The sequence below is a fragment of the Scleropages formosus genome, chromosome 7 (assembly GCF_900964775.1).
Source record: "Scleropages formosus chromosome 7, fSclFor1.1, whole genome shotgun sequence".
In the NCBI taxonomy this organism is placed as follows: Eukaryota; Metazoa; Chordata; class Actinopteri; order Osteoglossiformes; family Osteoglossidae; genus Scleropages; species Scleropages formosus.
The window spans coordinates 19,801,552-19,824,508 of record NC_041812.1 but is presented as its reverse complement, the minus strand read 5'-3'; the positions used below and the strand labels follow the sequence as shown (position 1 = coordinate 19,824,508).

General features: G+C 44.0%; 1 protein-coding gene across 1 annotated transcript in view; it reads left to right on the top strand.

Moving 5' to 3' along the window:
• necab2 (N-terminal EF-hand calcium binding protein 2) overlaps positions 1-22,957 on the top strand; it is a 49,079-nt gene that overhangs the window by 16,694 nt on the left and 9,428 nt on the right. The window contains exons 5-8 of the mRNA XM_029253541.1: positions 7,025-7,161; positions 7,439-7,563; positions 15,744-15,823; positions 21,230-21,286. Of these exons, the coding sequence (XP_029109374.1) occupies positions 7,025-7,161; positions 7,439-7,563; positions 15,744-15,823; positions 21,230-21,286 (399 nt within the window). The remainder of the gene's footprint in view (positions 1-7,024; positions 7,162-7,438; positions 7,564-15,743; positions 15,824-21,229; positions 21,287-22,957) is intronic.

Below are 22,957 nucleotides of genomic sequence, written 5' to 3'. Positions count from 1 at the left end.
TACTTATACTCTAGTGTTTGTATACTCTGTAAATATTGTAACAATCCGCATTACTGTGTTTGAGCGGGAAATGTCTTTATTGTAATTGGTTAGCTTTTGGTGACGTACAGAGAATATAAGGGGATGTTTGTGGCTGCCAGGGGGACACAGAAAGGAGAGCCTGGGGACCTTAAGCAGGCTGGGAAGGCTGGCTAGAGGGACAGGTCCTGGAGGAAACGGGGTCCTCGGACCGAGAGCATTATTTCCCTGGTGCCGGTGTTCAATAAAACTTTCGAAATGAATGCTGCCTCTGCGTCCTTCTTCGCCCCATCCAAACCCACGGCTCTGTGCGCCACAATATGTTATTTATTTACTTATTCTGTAATTCTGTGTCAGCTGTTTGTCTGTAAATACTGGAGGCACCTAGAACCACAGCAAATTCCTTGTGTGCATCAGCACACTTGGCCAATAAAACTCAATCTGATTCTGATTCTGAATATTCAGCCTTTCCAGTTCGGCTGCCTCTTTCTTGCATACATGTATGTCAAATAACTCATGAATCAATACTTTAGGACTGCAGCAGTGAGTACAGCCTTCTGGTATGGCCAGAGATATAGACACTTCCAGAGTCTGCTGGGTGTTGTGGGGGGTGCAGTGGCGCAGTGGGTTGGACCGGGTCCTGCTCTCCGGTGGGTCTGGGGTTTGAGTCCCGTGACAGACTGGCGTCCCGTCCTGGGTGTGTCCCTTCCCCCTCCAGCCCTTCGCCCTGTGTTGCCAGGTTAGGCTCCGGTTCCCCGCGACCCCATATGGGACAAGCGGGTCAGAAAGTGTGTGTGTGTGTGCTGAGTGTTCAGAATAATTATACACAAGCTACAGCATTGAGGTTTTAAATATGTAGCAAATTTTATCCTGTAGAAATTATATTTCAATTAGACTCATTTTGGATCAGTTGGACCATTCTGGTGGTTCTTGAGCCCCATGGTTTCTGCTCTTACAGTACAATCCTTCTCTTTTCCAAAAGCCTCTTAGGGATGCTAACAGTCAACTAAATTGTATGTTTTTTGGCCCAAAGAAGATAAGCAGTGCTTTGTGGCATTGATTTGCCATTGTTTCCTCTATTCCTCGTATGTGAACTCAGTAACTATGTTTGCTATCAAGCTGCAGAATTAGTTCAAAGCATCAGCTGGTAATTGAATTCAAGTCATATTCATATAGTTGCCATCAGAAGAAATCATCCTTTCTTCATGTTGCCCTATAGAGCCTCGCAACCCAGTGGATTTTGTTCTCCAATATTTCTCTATTTTCTTTCCAATTAAAATTCGACGAGTTTTAAATATAATATTCTAAGGGTCAGATGCCGACATTCCCCTGTAGAAAATATCTGTTCAGAAGTCATGTGAGAAACTTTCTTCTGCAGTAAAGAATCACTACAGGACTAAAGTATGTCCTCACTGGACTACTTCTAAAAGGCTCAGCTGCATGTACTGTTATACCGTTTTTTGTGTTTCTCACCCTGTTTCCATTCACTTTCTACCTTTCATTCTGTGCAGCACTTACCGATCAAACAGTCCTGGAAAGGTTACTCTTAATGATAGAACGCTGGCCCACCAATATGACTCTTCTTTGAATTTTATTTTTAAATATAATTTAAAATAATTGGTTTTCAGGTTTTCAGGTTTCTCCAGAGCCGGCTTCCCACCGCGTTACCTATACCTGTCAATGTCCGCTGCTGACAAGACCAGTTTTTACTGCATTTCCACTGCATGCTGTTCACCACTTTTCAGCAGCTGACTTTTTGCATTTCACCTCACAAACTTCCTTATCCACCAACACAGCTGCTGAATTATGCTTTAAAAGTAATTTTGCTTTTTGCATTCTGCGGTAAATGGCAATGGATGTGAAAGGAACCAAAACAATAAAAATGTGGTAATGTATGGATTGAGACCCTCCCACCACTGTTATTAACTCTGTCCAGGTTACAGGTGCTCCTGTGAATCATGTCAATGGACTGATTAAGCTACCCAGCGCTTGAATTTCAGTCACGCATGATATGCTGCTTCTGTCTCAGCATATTTTTCATCTGGCAGTTCCACCATCCGGTAAAAAAGCAGGTTGTCACAACAGAGCTTGTATTCCTAGTGGCGATTCCGCAAAATCATTCGCCTGATTAAAATTACTGAGTGTAAATGCTTTGATGTACGATTGCAATGAGGATGCTGTTCTTGTTGGCGTAGCATCCCTGGTGCCTGCTGTTCTGGAAAAACAGAGTAAACTCACAGTATTTCCTTTGGCTGCATCATTTCCAGAGCTGCCCTGTAGGGACATGTCATTGACCTCCCGATGAGTCCCCGGGACCAGCATGCAAACAGATTGCACACACCCATGTGTTCCTATGGGTACATAAAGATATTTTTGTCTTTTCACCACACAAGGCAAAAACTCGTTTTTGAAGTCTTGCTGATGAGCTTAGTTTTGAGAAGTTGTTTTCCCAGGGGACTCCCAAACTGTGCTGGTGGGGGGTCCCACTTGATGAGACTACCTCTGCCCCTGCAGATGAAGTCCATCATTTCAGTGGGATAACTCAAGGGGGACGATGTGCACCTGTGTGGGTGACCGTTACAGATAATAACATGGGCAGAACACCCCTCAGAGGGCAGCACATGGCTCTTCTCTCTTCCTTTTAAGCCCATGGAAACTATTTCATTTCCTTCCCACCAGTTTTCTCCAAAGTGACTTGCAGTGTTTAGCTACTTACGGGGATATACCAATTTACTCAGCTGGGTCATTTTTACTGGAGTAATTCAGGGTAAGTATTTTGCTCAAGGGGACTACACTAAGATGTGGGACTGGAACACTGGTCCAATGGTTAGAAAGATGGCATCTGTATACACTACAACTCTATAAATGGGTAAATCATAATACGGGGCAGCTGGTAGCATAGTGGTTGGGTCTGATCTCTTTGGCTCCAAAGGTCATCGGTGTGATCCTCACCTCCAGCTGTAGTACCGTTGAGCAACATACTTACCCTAAATTGCTCCAGTAAAATTACCCGGCTCTGTAAATGGGTAAATAGTTCTAAGTACTTTAACAGTGTAATTCGCTTTGGAGAAAAGCAAGCCCCAAAAAAACTGAGATGTGGCAGAGTGCCTCTCTGAGTTTGATCAAAGTATACCATTTTATGTGTTTCCAGGAGCACTACAGACTGTCAACTGTCAACAGGACTTGAGAGTCTTACATCAAAAAGTTTAATTCTAAATAGCTTTGGTTTCTCATGGTTGAAAAACCCTGGCTAAAGCCTTCCTTTGAATGCTGTCCATTCCCACATATATAATGGAAATAGCAGTTCGGTCACCTTCCCGTATGTCACAGTCACACTTCCTGTCCCCTGCTTTTCCCCCATGGAACAGGCAGGACACTGGGCTTGTTAAGGATTTCTGTCAGGGAAAGGTCTGGAGTGAACTGTATGTCTTTGTTGGATGCTGTTTAATGGGATCCTGTCTGCTAGGCTCGGTCACGGATGCTTCTTGGGGTGCATTCTGCTGGAGGGCTCAACACACGACCTGTAGAACGTGATTAAATTAAGTCCCGTACGCAGTCCAGTATGCATGATGCCTCTGCAATCGGAGCTGCTGTTTGAATCTGTCTTAAATATTCCATCTTCAAGAGACTCACCTTCTCTCTGCTTCCTTCTCTGTTTATCTGCATCAAATTTTTTTTTTTGTGCCAGATAGGAGACTTGGATCTGCATTGCTGACAAATTTTATTTCCCTACTGATGGTTACAAATTATTTTTTCCCCAAATGGAGCTCATTAATGTTTAACATGTGATTCTTTAAAAAAGATGTTGATGCATCCATTAATAATTTTCATCATGCTATAAAAATGTTAAAGAATGTCCTAAGTTTTGCTTGTCTGTTAGTTTTAGAGGTTGTATGCAAACATCTTTTCTCTTTTACGTGTTTATTAAACGTGAAAAATTAGTATATACTATGCTTTTTCAGCTCAAATTTCTTTTCAGCTGCTACACTAACTGCTTGCCTCTTAAGTATTCCATTATAAACAGTACTTCTAATCTATTTTAAGGATACAAACATTTTTCTCCCTAGACATCACGGTGACTGATTGGGCTTGAAACAAATTAATTGTATCCTAGCAACAGGAGTCAATATGTTCCTTAGCAGTAACATTTAACTGCACATAAAGTATTTCCAGGGCACCAAAATAACACTCCCAAGTCCAGTCTGAACTTTGCCTGATTATCATTGGCTGGGAATGACTGCAATGGACAGTGATGTATCCAAAACAAATGTCTTTTTTCACAGTTACCAGCATTGTCTGATCTTTTCCTTGACCAGTGTCCCTCTCACACCAACCAATACGGACCAGGTCCTCAACCATGTCTCTCAGTCTAGTTGATATGATTATTCTATAGGTACCTTAAAGGCTCCAGTTCTTCCCACATGTTGTTTTTGAATGACAGAAGTACAGTTGTGTTTTAAGGGACTTTGGTTCCCATTCTAATAACCCAGGGCGCAGAAGTATTGCAGGAGAATTCCAGCATTCGATTCACGTATTCCTGAGTGGTCTGCAGCAATGCAGCAGCCCGCTACCCATAATGTAACAGTCATGCCTTCGAGCCCCTCATTATCCATAAATGAGTGAGGGCAGGCATGTAAACACCACTGGCTTTCTGTTAATGGCATGCTTCCCTAATTGCTCCTACTGCAGAGCTCAGGCCTCCTGCTGGCTTTTATTGAGCTTCCTGTTTATAAGTGCATTGTACAAGTGAGGTCATTATCTTATGACGCTTACACTGTTTCAACCAAAGATTGCAGTGCACTTTAGTCCTGCTGTTCAACAGCAGGTTTCAGTGGTTTTGCTGTTTATCTACCCACTACAGACATTACTATTCTGAAGATGGAAGAATTAAACTATTGCAGTTCTGGAAGCTGCCATGTTCAACAGAAGATTCTAATTCATGCCAGTGTGAAAACTGGACTCTTGCATATATTTCATGGTATCCTTTTATGATCAGAATAGCTGGAGTAATTCTCTTTTTATTGTCCTCTTATTAAGTTATTGCTCATAGAGTGTTTGCTCCACTGCTTTTTGCTGACCCATTCATTACTGCCTGGCATGGTGGACCTCGCTGGAATCCATCACTTCCTACAGTTGCCATGCTGGCGTGCCAGGAGGGACCATCGGAGCGTGCTCAGCAGAGAACAGATTGAATGGGGAAATTAATGAGTTAAGGGGCTGCACCCTTCTCTAGGATTTCCATCTTCATGCTGTACAGCTGATGCAGTCTTTTTAGACAAGTGTGGAAATGTAATTCTTCTTTTATAGTGTCTCAGGGCAGAACTTGCATTGTTATTGATGTATTCTTTACTAGAAGCTCCCTTTTTACTTGTGGTTGCTTACAGTTGGGATGATGGTAAATAATGTGGATGGGACTAGGGTGCCAAAAATAAAATTTAAGAATAAAGACAAATAAGAGAACCATGGATTTAAAACAACACAAAGAACCCAAAGGATAGGGGAAAAAACAGCAAACCTGCAACAACCAGCTATATATACAACCGTTGTCTTCAAACTTCTCACTTTGGTCCACACAGGCCCAGCTGGCTGATCTCAGCCTTTCCTTTTTCATTTGGCAAATGGCAGTTTCATAGCTGTCATAGGAACTCTTGTGCTCAATGAAATGAATTCATTACAAACTATACTGACCTTTTAACTTCTGATTCCTCGCGTTTTAAAGCCTTTTCTTCGTGATTGAATTAATTATCACTTGGATTCTCAGGCTGATTGAATGAGAAAAGAGGCTGCTATTAAATGGAATGCATTGTTACACAAAAGCCTAGTGTTGCACTTTCAACAGACCCCTGAGAGATGACAACGTTTCAAAAACAGCTGGCTTCCAGGCCAGGTGGAATACGAAGTCTCCATTACCTGTGTAAACACAGATGCTTGAACAGTTAATGCCAAAGCTTTCACTGTCTTGTCCATAACTGATGGAATGGTACGATTATACAAGTGTCTGCAGTTACTGAATTTTAACATAATATTTGCAAATCCCAACATATTTCTGACTGAAAAGCCTGAAGTACTGATATTTTGTTCATATTTCTAGAATTTACCTTACTTTTTTCTTAAATTCTGCTTATGCTTTTTCCAGTTCTCCAGTTAATACCCATACACACAACCACAGCAGATGTGACCTACATCACAAACTATTTTTGAACCCTTAACTGAGTCACTATGCTACGTATTTTTAATCTGTTTATTCGCAGTAGCCTTAAGGTGTTAGGGTAGTGGTAAAATTCTCCTTTTAGACCAAGCTACGCACCTGCCTTTTAAACTTTTGGTTGTATGAGGACCAGAATAGATTAAGGTTACTGTGATTTCTGTAAATGAGATGATATTTCACACAGTTGCAGGGAACTGGGGGATCTTTGCACGCACTTGACTTGTCACGCTTTTTCTTCTCTGCATAAAAATTAAATTTTGGGACCTACAGTATATACTGTGTTCCCCCAGTATACATTGGTGAGTGTAATGTAGTTTTGAAGTTAATAAAAAATGTCCAAAGCAGTCTAACACTAAGTGTGGTACAAGTGGTTTTTGATGATGGATAGATGGAAATGTTTGTTTTTTTAAATTCATTTGTTACTTTGAGGTTTTTACAGAACATAACCTGTTTATAAAGTGGACAGATGTGTATATTATTCAGGTTTCATTGATCGTGACGTGGTAAAAGCAACTTTCTGAGTTATAAATCAAGTCACCTTAGACTTCCAGTGGCAACTGTGTTCATAAGTTGAACACCGAGTGTGTAACATTGCTCCTGTTTAGTTTTTGACAGGGAGCAGTTCAGAGGAAGAATATTTTTCACCTTAAGAACCCTTCAAATACTGTGCAACTGTAATATTGTGTCGTAAAAGGTTGTGATGTGCAGAAAAATGACCTAGAGATGATTCTATAATACCCATGCCTGAGCTTGGTCCTCACCCTCAATCCTAGCCACTGCCTTTCTCATCCTGTCCAGGTGTATGAACGAGGGACCAACGTGGAGCAGTTTGTGGCTCGCTTCCTGTTGAAAGAGTCTGCTAATCAGATCCAGTCGCTGCTGAATTCCGTCGAGAGTGCTGTGGACGCCATCGATGAGCAGCACAGCCAGTCAGGGTGAGTGCAGTGAGTTGCTGTTCTTTACCAGGGCAGCAGATGACATGTTGGTTAGACCCCATGCCAGGATGTGAGCCTCTCGTGTGTTAGTCTTTGCACTCATGACTTTGCTTAGTCACCCAATCTCCACTTGCACGTCAAAGGGGGAAGTGTCATTTTGAGCTGTTCTGATGAGTGAGATAAGATTTCATCTGTGTTTAAAATGTGCTTGATTAAGAAATGAATTACTAGAACAGCATCTTGCCTGCACTCATACACCCGCATCTCGGCCCCACAGACAGTACCACAGTAAGACGAGCCCACGTGTACCAGACAGCCGCTATGTGCAACCCGTGCCCAACTACCCACCAAACAACCGGCTCAGCACCAAGGACACCATGAGGACTGTCAGCAGCAACACAGGTGAGGCCATTCCCTTGCTGCATCTGTTTCTTGTGGCAGTGGGTCCCTGTACCCTGCACTCCTGCACCCACACACTGACACAGATATACACACACACACATCACTGGGTTCCTTACTAATGACCTCATAAGTCAACATAACTCACAAACCCCCTGTACTGTTTTATAGAAATCACAAGGCTATATAAACAACTAATATGCATGAATGCTGTAATAGGGCTGTTAATATTTTTCAATGTCTCATATTATTCGTGTTAATATTAATATAAAACAATATACATACAGTACAGTATAATATTTTCATGCTGTAATATAGTATCTCTGACATGTACGTTGCTTTGGAGAAGAGCGTCTGCTAAATGATTCAATGTAAATATATTATTTTCAATATCATTTCCAAATTGGTTTTCTTTGCTTTTTCTGCTCTGCATCACCAGAACACTTGGGTTTTTGCTTGCCAGGCATTGTGATAAAAAAGGAAACTTGGATGGAATCACAAACGAGCACTGTAAATAAAAACAAAAATTTTGTAAATAAAACGCAATTGCTGATAGACACACTGTCTGAGTCAATAGGAAATGTGGTGCCTTGCAGCAACGCGGACAGCTGATGTCATCATACATTAGATGAAGTAGTCATTCTTAGATGTTACAATTAAATGTCAGGACTCAGGTATGCTATAGAGTTGGAGGGACAGCCATTATAAATCCAGGTGTCCGTAAGTCGTATATGTTGCAAGTTGAGGACCACCTGTAAAATCCTGGTAGAAGAGACTTCGATTACCATGGAGAGTACATGGTTTGGAACCTTCTTCTCTGAAAAGCTCATCTGCTGCAGAGATCAGAAATCCCGCCACTATAGTCAAAATAAGAAAACCTAAGAGAAGCAACCAACAGTTACTGACTTTAAAATGTTGCTCTACCACAGCTCCACTTTTTATTTATTTGTTTGTTTATTTTATGTGACACATCAGATCATGTCTGTTTGAGTATAACTGAGCAGATGGTTTGGATGGTTGAGCAGATTATGAACACAAAAGCAGTGAGCATTTACATTGTGTTTGCTCTCCATCCCAGGTATCTGCACAGGCCTCTTAGAGTTCTTAAGTGGTACAACCTGGGCTGGTTTGGACTTAAAAATCCCGATGTCATCAAGGGTGGGGACATTGCCAAGCCAGTACTGAACGCATAAGTTTATTTTATGTCTGTCTGGTTTCAGCTGAATAGCACTTTTGCAAAGTATAATAACTCTGACTGGGGGCAGTGAAACAAAGTTAATGGTCTTTGTGATTATCTTTATGATTAGACTCATTATATTTGTCAATGCCCTCCTGGAGAGGACCTCAATGGAATAACTCTGCCATATATAAGGACCTCTGTCTTTATTTCTCATGATTGGGTAAAGTTTCTTAACATCCAAAGAATTCGTCGCTGGAGATTTCAAACTGGAGCAGTTTACTTTTGAATTGTACTGTTCAGCAGTCCGACGGATGGATAAAATTGTAACGTACCTTACTGCGGTCGTCCGAGGCTAGGATCAGCATCATGTTTTATCTGTAAATATAAAGGAGGTGCTGACATGATGATGTCTCTTCAGACCTTATCCAGTCGTCACTTACATTTTTGAGCAGGAAATTTGTATCATATTATTGTATCTCAGTATCACCATTAGTGGGGAAAGTATACTCTGTTATATACAGTATATCCATCCATCCATCCATCCATCCATCTTCCTCCGCTTTTATCTGGGGCCGGGTCGCGGGGGCAGCAGTCCGAGCAGAGTACTCCAGACTTCCCTCTCCCCGCACACCTCCTCCAGTTCCTCTGGGGGAACCCCAAGGCGTTCCCAGGCCAGCCGGGAGACATAGTCTCTCCAACGTGTCCTGGGTCTGCCCCGAGGCCTCCTCCCAGTGGGACAAGCCCGGAACACCTCCCCAGGGAGGCGTCCAGGAGGCATCCGGAACAGATGCCCGAGCCACCTCAACTGGCTCCTCTCGATGCGGAGGAGCAGCGGCTCTACTCCGAGCTCCTCCCGGGTGACTGAGCTCCTCACCCTATCCCTAAGGGTGCGCCCAGCCACTCTGCGGAGGAAACTCATTTCTGCCGCTTGTATCCGCGATCTCATTCTTTCGGTCATGATCCAGAGTTCATGACCATAGGTGAGGGTAGGAACGTAGATCGACCGGTAAATTGAGAGCTTCGCCTTACGACTCAGCTCCCTCTTCACCACAACAGACCGGTACAATGACCGCATTACTGCGGACGCCGCACCGATCCGCCTGTCAACCTGCCGCTCCATTTTTCCCTCACTCGTGAACAAGACCCCGAGATACTTAAACTCCTCCACTTGAGGGAGCAACTCCCCCCTAACCCGGAGGGAGCAATCCACCTTTTTCCGACTGAGAACCATGGCCTCGGATTTGGAGGTGCTGATTCTCATCCCCGCCGCTTCGCACTCGGCTGCAAACCTCCCCAGTGCACGCTGCAAGTCTTGACTTGATGAAGCTAACAGGACCACATCGTCCGCAAAAAGCAGAGACGAGATCTCGCGGCCACCAAAACAGACACCCTCCATTCCCCGACTGCGCCTAGAAATTCTGTCCATAAAGATAATGAAGAGAATCGGTGACAAAGGGCAGCCCTGGCGGAGTCCAACATGCACCGGGAACAGGTCTGACTTACTGCCGGCAATGCGAACCAAGCTCCTACTCCGGTCGTACAGGGAACGAACAGCCCGTAGCAACGAGCCCCGAACCCCATAATCCCGAAGTACCCCCCACAGGATGCCACGAGGGACACGGTCGAATGCCTTCTCCAGGTCCACAAAACACATATGGACTGGTTGGGCAAACTCCCACGAACCCTCCAGCACCCTAGTGAGGGTATAGAGCTGGTCCAGTGTTCCACGGCCAGGGCGAAAACCGCATTGCTCCTCCTGAATCCGAGGTTTGACTATCGGTCGGATTCTCCTTTCCAGTACCCTGGCATAGACTTTCCCAGGGAGGCTAAGGAGTGTGATCCCCCTGTAGTTGGAACACAATCTCCGGTCCCCCTTCTTAAAAAGAGGGACCACCACCCTGGTCTGCCAGTCCAGAGGCACCGTTCCCGAACTCCACGCGATGCTGCAGAGGCGTGTCAGCCAAGACAGCCCCACAACATCCAGAGACTTGAGAAACGCGGGGCGGATCTCATCCACCCCCGGAGCCTTGCCACCGAGGAGTTTTTTGACTACCTCAGCAACTTCAGCCAGGGTAATGGACGAGTCCCCCTCCGAGTCCCCAGCCTCAGCTTCCTCTACGGAAGGCGTGTCGGAGGGATTGAGGAGATCCTCAAAGTACTCCTTCCACCGCCCGAGAACATCCTCAGCTGAGGTCAGCAGCGCACCACTTCCACTGTAAACAGTGTTCGTGGAACACCGCTTCCCCCCTCCGAGTCGCCGGACGGTTTGCCAGAATCTCTTTGAGGCCGACCGAAAGTCTTCCTCCATGGCCTCACCGAACTCCTCCCAAGCCCGAGTTTTTGCCGCGGCGACTGCCAGAGCCACGCTCCGTTTGGCCCGTCGGTACCTGTCAGCTGCTTCAGGAGTCCCATGAGCCAGCCAGGCCCGATAGAACTCCTTCTTCAGCTTGACGGCATCCCTTACTTCCGGTGTCCACCACCGTGTTCGGGGATTGCCGCCGCGACAGGCACCGGAGACCTTATGGCCGCAGCTCCGAACCGCCGCACCGACAATGGAGGAGCGGAACATAGTCCATTCGGACTCAATGTCCCCCACCTCCCTCGGGACCTGGTTGAAGCTCTGTCGGAGGTGGGAGTTGAAGACCTCTCTGACAGGGGCCTCCGCCAAACGTTCCCAACAGACCCTCACTATGCGTTTGGGCCTGCCAGGTCTGTCCAGCTTTTTCCCCCGCCATCGAATCCAACTCACCACCAGGTGGTGATCAGTTGACAGCTCAGCCCCTCTCTTCACCCGAGTGTCCAAGACATATGGCCGAAGGTCAGAAGAAACGACTACAAAGTCGATCATCGACCTCCGACCTAGGGTGTCCTGGTGCCAAGTGCACTGGTGGACACCCTTATGCATGAACATGGTGTTCGTTATGGATAAACCGCGACTAGCACAGAAATCCAATAACAACTCACCGCTCGAGTTCAGATCAGGGAGGCCGTTCCTCCCAATCACGCCCCTCCAGGTATCACTGTCGCTGCCCACGTGGGCGTTAAAGTCCCCCAGTAGAACGACAGAGTCCCCAGTGGGAGCGCTTTCCAGCACGCCCCCCAGGGACTCTAAAAAGGCCGGGTACTCTACACTGCCGCTAGGCGCATAAGCACAAACGACAGTGAGAGACCGTTCCCTGACCCGAAGGCGTAGGGAGATGACCCTCTCATTCACCGGGGTAGACTCCAACACATGGCGGCTGAACTGGGGGGCTATTAATAAGCCCACACCAGCCCGCCGCCTCTCACCTTGGGCAACGCCAGAATAGTGGAGAGTCCACCCTCGATCGAGTAGAGTGGTTCCAGAACCCAAGCTGTGAGTGGAAGTGAGCCCGACTATATCTAGACGGTATCTCTCAACTTCCCGCACCAGCTCAGGCTCCTTCCCCGCCAGTGAGGTGACATTCCAAGTCCCAAAAACCAGAGTTGGCGCCCGAGGTTTGGGTCGGCCGGGCACTCGGCCCCGACCACCGCCCAAATCACAATGCACCGGCCCCTTACGGTTTCTCCGGCAGGTGGTGAGCCCACCGAAGAGCGGCTCCACGTCATGGCTTCGGGCTGAGCCCGGCCAGGCCCCGTGGGCATAGACCTGGCCACCAGGCGCTCGCATGCGAGCCCCCCCCCCCAGGCCTGGCTCCAGGGTGGGGCCCCGGTGACCCCATACCGGGCGGGGTAAACGGACGCCTTGATTTTTCCTTCATAAGGGGTTTTTGAACCGCGCTTTGTCTCGTCTGTCATCCAGGACCTGTCTGCCATGGGAGACCCTACCAGGGGCATGTAGCCCCAGACAACATAGCTCCTGGACTCATTCAGGCACTCAAACCCCTCCACCACGATAAGGTGGCGGTTCACGGAGGAGTATATACAGTATATCGTATTTTATATATATATAGTACTTGGTCAACATAGACAAAATAGATATACAAAGACAACGCAAATACACACAGATACTAGTAAATAGACTATAAAGATGAAAGATTATAGTATTTGTCAGGCGTGGTAATGTAGCACTGTAAGAAGTGCCAAAAAAAGGTGCCTAAATCCTCCAAAATTTATTAGAATTATACTGAAGCTTAAATGTTTTCTAGCAGGAGTTGAGTCAACTACACATTGGTGGAAGGAGCTTCTAGCCTGAACTGGTGCAATGGAATACATTTTCTTTCCAGACATGTAACCTCAGTTTAAAAATGAAAATAAATATGTGCTATTCAACAACAATAGTGCTCTAGGCCATGAATCCTTTGAATACAGACTATGTTTTCTTGGAGGTGGAGGAAAATTATTCTTTTTAAAGTTTGACAGTGTTTTTTTAATTCCCTCAAAGTAATTTCAGTCTCCATGCTTTCATTCAATTAAATTGCACTCACTGACTGACGTTGCTTGTCCCAAGTGGGGTCGCGGCAAACCGGAGCCTAACCCAGCAACACAGGGCGTGAGGCTGGAGGGGGAGGGGACACACCCAGGACGGGACACCAGTCCGTCGCAAGGCACCCCAAGCGGGACTCAAACCCCAGACCTACCAGAGAGCAGGAACAGGGCAAACCCACTGCACCACCATTCAATTAAATTCTTGCAGAAATTTTAATTTATAGATTCTTGAAATGTTATTGATTTATGCAGCAGGGTATTTGACAGGAGAATTTCAAATTAGGTCCAAGTGTGCTACAGAAGGTCTCGTTCAAGACTTGATCTTTGGATGATAAGCACGGATCCTTAACCACTACAGAAATTCTTGCTCTGTAAAATGCACAGAGAAACGTGGGTTCAGATGGACCCACCGCCTTCTTACCTAATGAAATGTCACTTCCGAGGTTCTGTTACATTAGTTTGTTATTCAGCTGTCTTTATTGAAGTAGGAGACATGAGCATGAGTGGATTGGAAATTGATGTACAGTTTTTTGCTTTGAATGGCAGGGCTTGTATCCTCTGACTCACACAATAAGAAGAGCAAAAAAGGAGTTCCTAGGGATGGAACACAATTTGTGGACTTAACCTTTGATGATACATTGCTGACATGCTAATTATTTGTTTTTGGAGTCGGGAATGTTTTGTTCTCGGGATGCAAGGTTCAAGTAGCTGAGAGCACAAACAGCAGGTGTGTGTACAACAGTGAACCAGAGAGAAGAGAAAGTGTAATCAATATGTCATGTCTTCTCCTCACACATGGGGTGCTTGCATACAGACAGGGATATGACTTGTTTTACATGCATCTATCTTTTTTAGTATAGACTAAATGTGCATTAAGAGAGGTCAGCGTTTAGTTAGTTATAGCTACAGAAAAGTATTTAATAAAACAGCGTCCATTGACTTATTGACTACCATACAGATAATGTAATGAGAGTTAATTGAAGAGGCATAATTGCAATTATTCTGATTTGCTACCTAGAGTATACAAAAATTAAGCATAGAATTTTAAGGAGAAGTATAAGATTAGGATGATTAGATTTAAGGATGAGTGTAAGATTGCTGTTTATTGTAGTGCAATATTTTCCCAGACACCAGTCTGTATTTTGTACACATTGGCTTTTGAGCCATGTTTTGAGTAAAACCAAACCTGGTTGGTTTCTCCTCCTATTTTTGAGCTTTTTTGGAAAATGAAAAGCAGTTATAGCCTAGTACCTTACTTTGCAGCGTTTTGCCATGCATATGAGCTGCCTTTGCACTGGGGGACATCATTTTTCTTACAAGTAATCATAAATAAATTGCATTTTTGTAGGGTAGCAATTATTGTGCAGCCACTTTTTCCTCTTCCTGTACAGCGTCGCAAATTACGCACAGCCCCTCTCCAAAGCACACACTGTGTGAAACTGCTGGACCCCCCGCAAAGAATACCTCTGATGTGTGTTATTCTTCCTAATGCAGTGCAACTGCACGAAGCAAGGAGTCTAAATTTAGCTGTGTAGGAAGGCGAGCTGTTCTTGGATCAGTGGGGGGGAGCACTTTCTGCAATGGTAATGCTCACTTAAAAAAACAGCAACAACCATCATCTCCTTCCTTGGAAACAGCAGATTCCAGGAATTCAAAGCCAACCGTCGTTCCTCCATCTTTTCCTCCTTTCTCCTGGTTCCGTTCTCCTGTAAATCTCAAAACTTGCCAAAAGAAAGCACACGGGATATCGTTTTACAAACTTACGTAAAATGATTTGCAAGATAATTTATGTTTTTTTGCACCAATTTGGAATAATGCCTCCCTTCTCTTGCAACGCTTCTTTTAGCAAGGCTTTTTTCGAGAAGTTTCTGTTACTCATTCCGGTTTTGTGCACACAGCAGTGAGACCCATCACCATATGTCAGACAGCGTGTTCCCATTCCTCCAGATGGCAGCGCATGTCGTTATTGTGTTGGATAACTGTAACCATGTTGTCCAAGCTTATTCATGGACAAACAGCAGGTACGTTCCAGTTCCAGCACAAGTGACAAACTGGGGACATGGCCTGTCTCCACAGTTAGAGAGATCATGTTCTCTCTGGGGTCCCTGACTGCAGTCTCCTGTATCAGGATTTCGAGTTAAGTTTACCAGATTTGGCCCAATATTCCAGCCGTTTAATTTTGTGCAATGAAATAGATTAAGTTCCACGCTCATCAAGGAGGTAGTTTGAGAAGCCTAATATTACTGTCATACAAAGTGCCGGGCCACTCGGGACTCTCACAGGGCACGGAGAGATTTGAATTGTATGTCAAAATAGCAAGTGCATTGTGTCAAAGCCTTTAATTATCTCCTAGTAAAGAGGGCATTGCTGCCAAAATATCTAAGCAGACAATGTTTTGTTAAAGACCATCTGTCCAACATCCCACATTCATTGTTTTTTGCCTTGATAGTCAGCGTGTATAAGGAGTGAAAATTAGTGTATGCTTAGTGTATGTTTTTTGCAGCTAAAATTTCAGGGACGATGCATTTACTATGAACCTAAATGGAATGAAAGTTAGGGATAGGCGTGAAAATGAACACCTTGTTCTACTTTAAAGGAATTGCCGAGGTACGAAAGGAAGGATTGGAGGCCCAGATCAACCGGTTGGCGGAACTGATTGGACGGCTGGAAAATAAGGTAGGGGCCCTACTGTTTGTCACAGTCTTTCTCATCCCATTAAGACCACTCCACAACCACCGCCTCCCAACAGGTGTTCAAAATGCCCCAACATCTCCAGGTGTACGAACAGATGTCTGCGAGATGTACCTACATTCACAACATGCTGAGGAAACGTAGTTAAATCTGTCCAGGGTCATGTTAAATGATTTTTGACTCTTCGCTGAGTCTAACTGCTGCTGGCTGGTTAGTTAATCCCAAATTAGATGACCCAGCTCCTTTGAAAAGATGTCCTGTGCTTTGGTGCGCTGTCTACAGTTATGGCTCTGTGGATTGTTGTGAACCTGACATGACAAATCGAATTTCTGATTGATCGAAAATGGGTACTTTCCTCACACTTATCACCACTCCATTGTACAGGGTTTCAATAATTCCTCCAATCTGTAGCCAATAATCATCAGTCCCCAGGTAATTAAAGAGAGAGAGCCCCAGGCTTGCACTATGAATCAGGTCTTGCTTGTTTTGGGAAGAGCCCACTAATCTTCTGCCTGATTATTATTGTTTTGCCTCAGTGTGAAGGTATTGAGAAGGAGAGAGAGAAAGAGAATAATTATATAGACTTGAAAGGAAGCAGTTCCAATATCTATTGCTCTTTCACTTACCCACGCCTGATTTTTTTTTTTTAACTACTTTTTTCCTCTCCTCTCCAGTGCTCATGTCTAGCCGGGAGTGAACATACAGGACTAATGGAGTCCCTAGTTAATGTTGCCACTTCTGGCATGCAGAAGTCTTTATTGCAGCAGCTAATAACAGCCTGGTGGCTTTATTCTGCCTGCAGCAAAGCAGGCTTTGAAGATTAATAAATGGGAGGCTTTCTCGAGACTCCTCTCAGTGGCACACAATCGGCGGTCATCCTGGAACTGCAGATCTATCCTTAGGGTTAGGGTTCAGTGACACCTGGTGATCTCAGCAGCAGGACCTATTAGCTAATGTCTATAAATGGGCTCCTTATGTTATGAAAGTTTGAAGTTTTGAACACTCCAACATCCTTCAATTAATTTTTACAAATTAATTTTTAATTGTATATTTTCTTCACGTGGGGGGCGCGGTGGCGCAGTGGGTTGGACCGGGTCCTGCTCTCCGGTGGATCTGGGGTTCGAGTCCCGCTTGGGGTGCCTTGCGACGGACTGGCGTCCTGTCCTAGGTGTGTCCCCTCCCCCTCCAGCCTTATGCCCTGAATTGCTGGGTTAGGCTCTGGTTCCCTGTGACCCTGTATGGGACAAGTGGTTCAGACTGTGTGTGTGTGTGTGTTTTCTTCACTTCTCTATTTTGCAACCTGTGTTTCCACACCCAACCATTAGTTGGCAGTAAAATGCCACCATAGACAGTAGGAATGTGGGACCAATTAATTCAACTTGCGGCAAGTGTTTAGTTCAAGTTCAAGTGGTTTTCATTGTCATTCCTCTGTATAGCCTGTATTCAGTGGAACGTAACGAATTTCTCCGGGGACCATGGTGCAACACAGAACAATACACAGGACTACATAAAGTGCAAAGACACAGCAGTGTGAGATGAGTATGGGACAATAAAAACACAGGAAATGGGCTGTAAACTGTTTGTAGTGTATCGAGTCATGCTGGGTTAGCTGTTTACAGCTCATGCATGGTGTTTGAGTGTCAGACTTTGTTAAAATCTTGTACTGTATAACTTGGTGTACATTATAACAATATATAGTATATTATTAATGCTTTAAAATAAAGAAACTGTCTTCAGTGGTGATCCCACAAATTAAAGGCTGTCTAACAGAGAGAGAAAGTGGGTGTTAACAGTGGGGGAAGGGGAAAGGAGAAGGAATGCTGTGGAATCACCATAGTTATCATTGCATGCATTTTCCTTCTTCTGCCGACAGTAAGGAAGTAGCTTAGTGTGCCAACTGCGGTTCCTCCTCATAGGCTGGAGGATCTGCTTTCAGATTACCCAGCTGTCTCGAGGCTGTGTGAAGGATGGTCCCCATGAGCTCTCAAGCTTGTCCTCAGCAGTGTGCCGCACCTTTGGGGAATGTCATTTGTGCTGTCCCAGCTGTGGCATTATGAAGACTTCAGTCATTGTGGCAGCCAGGGCTTTAGAAGTGTTCTTTCACTAAAACCCTTCTGAGAGAATCTTGGCCTTTCTTTACTGGTGTTTTTTTTTTCTTTTTCTTTTCAGCTTTGACAGTATGTGGCTCAGTTTTTGCTTTTTTTAAATGTACATTCTCTGTTTGTTTTTCCATTGTGATGCGCGATTATTTATGTATGTCTTTTGCAGTAAGGCTTGTAAATGTTGTTTTTGTGTTGCTTTTTATTTTTATTCTTAGTTTTAGATTTTTTTAATCCCAGTGGTGCACATTTGAATTGTTTGGGTTAAAAATCACAGTACCTCAGTATCTGCTGGGATAGACAGGAATTCTGTGGTGCAGATGTGACTCTGACAGAGATAACTCTTGTTTGTAAGAGAAAGTTGACCTTGATGGAAAAATTGATTTGATAACTTTGGCTGCCAAACTTTTCAGAGAATAATCTACCCCCAGAATGTGCTGTGAAGTGACCCACTGCAAGCCATGCCAAGGTGATTTAAAAAGCTGTCCTTCACTGAGCTTTCCGTCAGCTTTTTTAACATACCCATCTGTTACAAAGCCTACATGCATCAGTGCAATTAGACCCTGGAGTCCAAAACCAAGTTGCTCATCAAAACTTGAGTTTTATCACTTGCAAAAGTTTTATTAATATAACTACGCTCACAAACACCAGGCCTATTTATACACAGTTTATATATGTAAATAAAATATATTGCTGTTCTCATCAGTTCTTGCTGGACTCAGTAAGCAGATTATAGTTCAGGGCTCGGTGCTCCAGCATGTTTGAGGACAAGCTTCCTTCCTTCAGACCATCTGGTCTTACCTTAGCACGAAAGACCAAGTCATAAATATCTCCATGTCTTGTGTATTGGCAGAAGGTAGTGTTGTAACAGGACATGTTCAAGTTCAAAGGATGGGGCCGTGTCATTGTACCCTGAACAAAGTAAGGTAAGGGAAAATAATTTCAAATTCAACTTTTGTGGCTGTTACAATAAGTAATGGTACCAAAGTGGTTTTCCATTGCCACCTTCCACACATGTTTGGGCTACAAACATCGGGAGAACATACGTACTCCACACCTTGGTCTCTGAGACACTGCTTTTAATACTGCACCACTGTACACTTTGAATTTGTTTGCTTGAATGAAACATAAAAATGTCAAACTGCACATTATTGTTCCAGGAAAGACCTTTAATTAGTCAGCAGATTATACTAAAATTCTATGCTTTTTTCTACTCCTCAGCATTGCATACCAGTGCAGCTGGTTGGGTTCATGAGAGCATCTTTTCCAGTCCTGCCAATACCCAGGAAGAGATGATGTGCCTCAGTGAAGCACACCAGCAGGGGTCAACACAGAAAAAACAAAGAGATAATAAATCACATTGGTGACATTTTGCCCATGTTCAGGAATAACTTTAAGGAACGCTGCTTATGGATGAGTGACGACGTACAAGGGCTTCATTTTCCTTGGGCTCAAATGAATTGCTGCACATAAATCTCCATTACACACCATGTGAATAATTTGGGAACAAGCTCTTTAATAAACATGTTGCTGAGGGGCCTCAGTGTTAGTGAACACCATCTCTAGACCTAAATGCCATTTCTGGGCCTCTCAGGCATAATGGGTAGCAAACTGGTGATGAACATGGTATAATGGGAATTTAATGGAGGCGATGTTTGCTGCAGCCTTCTTCTTGGTTGGTTTATTGACCTATGAGGCAAGAAGAAGGGTTTGCAGAGAAAGGTTTACACAGATTCCCAGAGACACCAATATTGCTCAGTTTTTCAAAGAAGTGGGGTTATGCTTGTGTGAAGTAGATACACACGCCAGGCAGTTTGGGTGGAATTTGGAGATCGTAAGGGCTGTGAGTATTCTGAGGAATAACTATGAATGTGTACTTTCATTCTCCTGCATCATGATTGTGGCACAGAGAGTACTACAGAGTTATTGGAATAGTGAACATGTCATCATTCCATTATTTTCCTTCATGGTTGGTTCCTGTCCTGTGTTTTTCTGCCTTTTAATTCCAAAACGAACAGTAAATCAGAAACCCACCTCTTGGTTTTGTCACATGTTCTTTCTCATGCGAAGAATAACAGTCTATTGCACACATGGTGAGTGCTGTATCCGTTTAACATTCAGGGATAGTGATGTGCTTCATTGAACGTAATGAAGCAGAGCTTTGGGAAAGTGTTTTACAAGCAGAGCTGTGTTCGAGGAGCCTGTGTAGTGCAGTACTGAATGCGTATTACAGTTCCCCTACTCGCGATGAGATGCTTAGCCCTCCGCTGGGACATTCAGCAGAGAGCTCACGTTTTCCTAGTACTCACTGTTTTGTATGTGTGTGTGTGTGTGTGTGTGTGTGTTTGAAGCACCCACAAGGGCAGAAAGCCATAAACTGTGTTTATGTCTTGACTAAGATTTCATCGCAACAATATCATCCAAAGCATCCATCCATCCATCCATCCATCCATCGTCAATAACCGCTGGTCCTGAAGAGCTGGAGCCTAACCTAGCAACGCAGCAGACGAGGCCGAAGGGAGGGGGGGGGGGGCACACCCAGTCCATCGCAGGGCTCAAACCCCAGACCCACTACGCAGCGGGCACTGGTTGAACCCACCTCACCACCATGCTCCCTGTCAAGAATAAAGCATGAAATATAAACCTTCCGGGAATTTTTCTATACCTTAAAATACTTTTTTTTCCATTTAAAATCTGATGAACTGGAAAAAATGTTATCAACTTTCATATGTCTTAGAGTTGTGTCTGAGTGTAAGCAGGCCAAACTTACTGCATTAAATTAGTTACTCTGAAGTGACCACGTTGATGGATGTGTGTGTGGGGGGGGCAAGGGTAATTCCCCCAAAAAGTGCTCTATAGTCACACGATACTAGAGTGGCAGTGTTGTTGAACCTTTGACAGTCATGTGTTACCAAAACCTGATTTATTATCTGCTGAGGAGATGACTGACACTGATTCGTTTAGCTGACACTTTTCTCCTAAGCAGCTCTCAGGGTTAAGGCACTTACAGTGACTCACCCATTTATACAGCTGGATAATTTTTACTGCACCAGTTTAGGGTGAGCTCCTTGATCCAACACTGCTACAGCAGTAGGAGTGCAAGGTGACATAACCTCCATATTACCTACTGCTCCTACTATGATGACTTGTGCCAATGCCAATAAAGGACATAAAAGTCTCATTTTCCATGCTTTGTACAATCAGGGCAGGGTTCTGCAGTTCGCTGTGATTATGAGAGAAGTCCGGCAAGGCATGAATTCATGTGTGGTTCTTCTGTTGCTTCTTGTTGCAGACAGTGTTCTTTGACCTGCACCAGAGGCTAACAGACACTGATGGCACAGCTAGCGCAGTAAGTAACATCTTTACCACGGGAGGTCCAAACAGTGCGTTACAATGGCTTTCCTGTCAGTTTGCCAGGAAGAGCCCACATTTCCATATGGAATCTCCCATCAGCGCCTGGCCGATGTGGATATTGCAAGCACCTGCATATTCCTAGCCTTCCCTAATACATTCTCTATTGTCATTATCCTCAGCTATGAATTAATTAATTTCTCAGCATACCCACTGGGTATCTGCATGCAAACCATCTCAGACCTTCAATATCTGCTTTGTTGTAAAAAAAGAAAAAAACCTCCCAGATGAGCTTCTATGGTAACATGACTTTGAGCATGATTTCAAGTTTCATTTTGCTGGTCATAAGTTCTAGTCGAGTTAGACCCTTGTATAGGGGCTGAAGTGCAAAGGCGAAGAGCCCTTAAAAGTATTCTTTCACATGCAGTGAACAAGAAAATACAGAAATGTAGTTCTTTGTGGTCCTGACTTATGCATGTGTGGCATGTGAAATGTATAAATCTATTTCTGTCAACATTTTACACTTAAAGCAGCATGGTAACAATATGAGATGCATGTGATTTTAACTTAACAGTTATGTAACTGTTGATGACTGGATGACATTTTTGAGGTTTTCGAATTTAGTGAGATGGCATGAAAAACCAGCTCAATTGATGGGAGATAAGGTAATGTGGCAGGAACAGCATTGTTTTGCATGAATCTTAGTTCTGGAAATATCTGTGAGCAGAATCAATTACTGCCAACAAAGGCTGTCAGAAGGGAAATTCTCAAGTCTGCTTCCCACAGCCACATGGGAATTTCTATAGAAAGCCTGGACTCTCAGAAATGCTTGTACACTAGTCCAGGAATACATAAAACAGGAGTGTGATGTGAGTCATTGTTCCCCTTGTTATCTACATGCACTGATGTCGGGGTAGTACACCTAAGAATGTCTGCTCTAGCTTTCCTCAATGTTTTTTGATGTGTCTCAGTTCAGTTGATTTGCTTCACATGGGATAAACAGATTCTTCTAGGATTCTGGATTTCATATGTATATATATATATATATGTATATATAATATTAGTGTGCATGTGTGCTCATTTTATAGACATTCAAGTCACAAATTTTCAAGGACACAATCTTTTTCCACTTTATTTTCCATTGCCTTTCATTCACATTTGTATTTTTGAGCATTGTGTAAAACTACCTGCACTTCCCCACCCCACCATTAGTTGGCAGCAAAACACACTCAGAAGGAACAGAGACGCAATACAGGTGAATGACTTTCATTCAACGTGTTTCCAGTATTTACCAACGTTAAAGTCAAGGTAGTAAGAAGTTAAAAATATTATCATGCAAAATCTTGCAAAGTGTTTGTTTAATATAGCTATTTTGAAGACTTTTACATGATCCTATCCATAAATAAATCGAGGGATATATTTTTATTGACTTTAGAAAGTGAAAAAACTGCTCAGAAACTGACATTTTTTTACCTAGCAGACACTTTTCTCCACAGTGACTGCCAATGAACTCTATATAGTGTTAATCAGCCCACACACCTTATTCGCCAAGGTGACTTACACTGCTAGATACACTACTTACACTGAGTCACTCATCCATACATCAGTGGAACACACTGTGTCACTCACACACTATGGGTGAACCTGAACAGCATGTCTTTGGACTGTG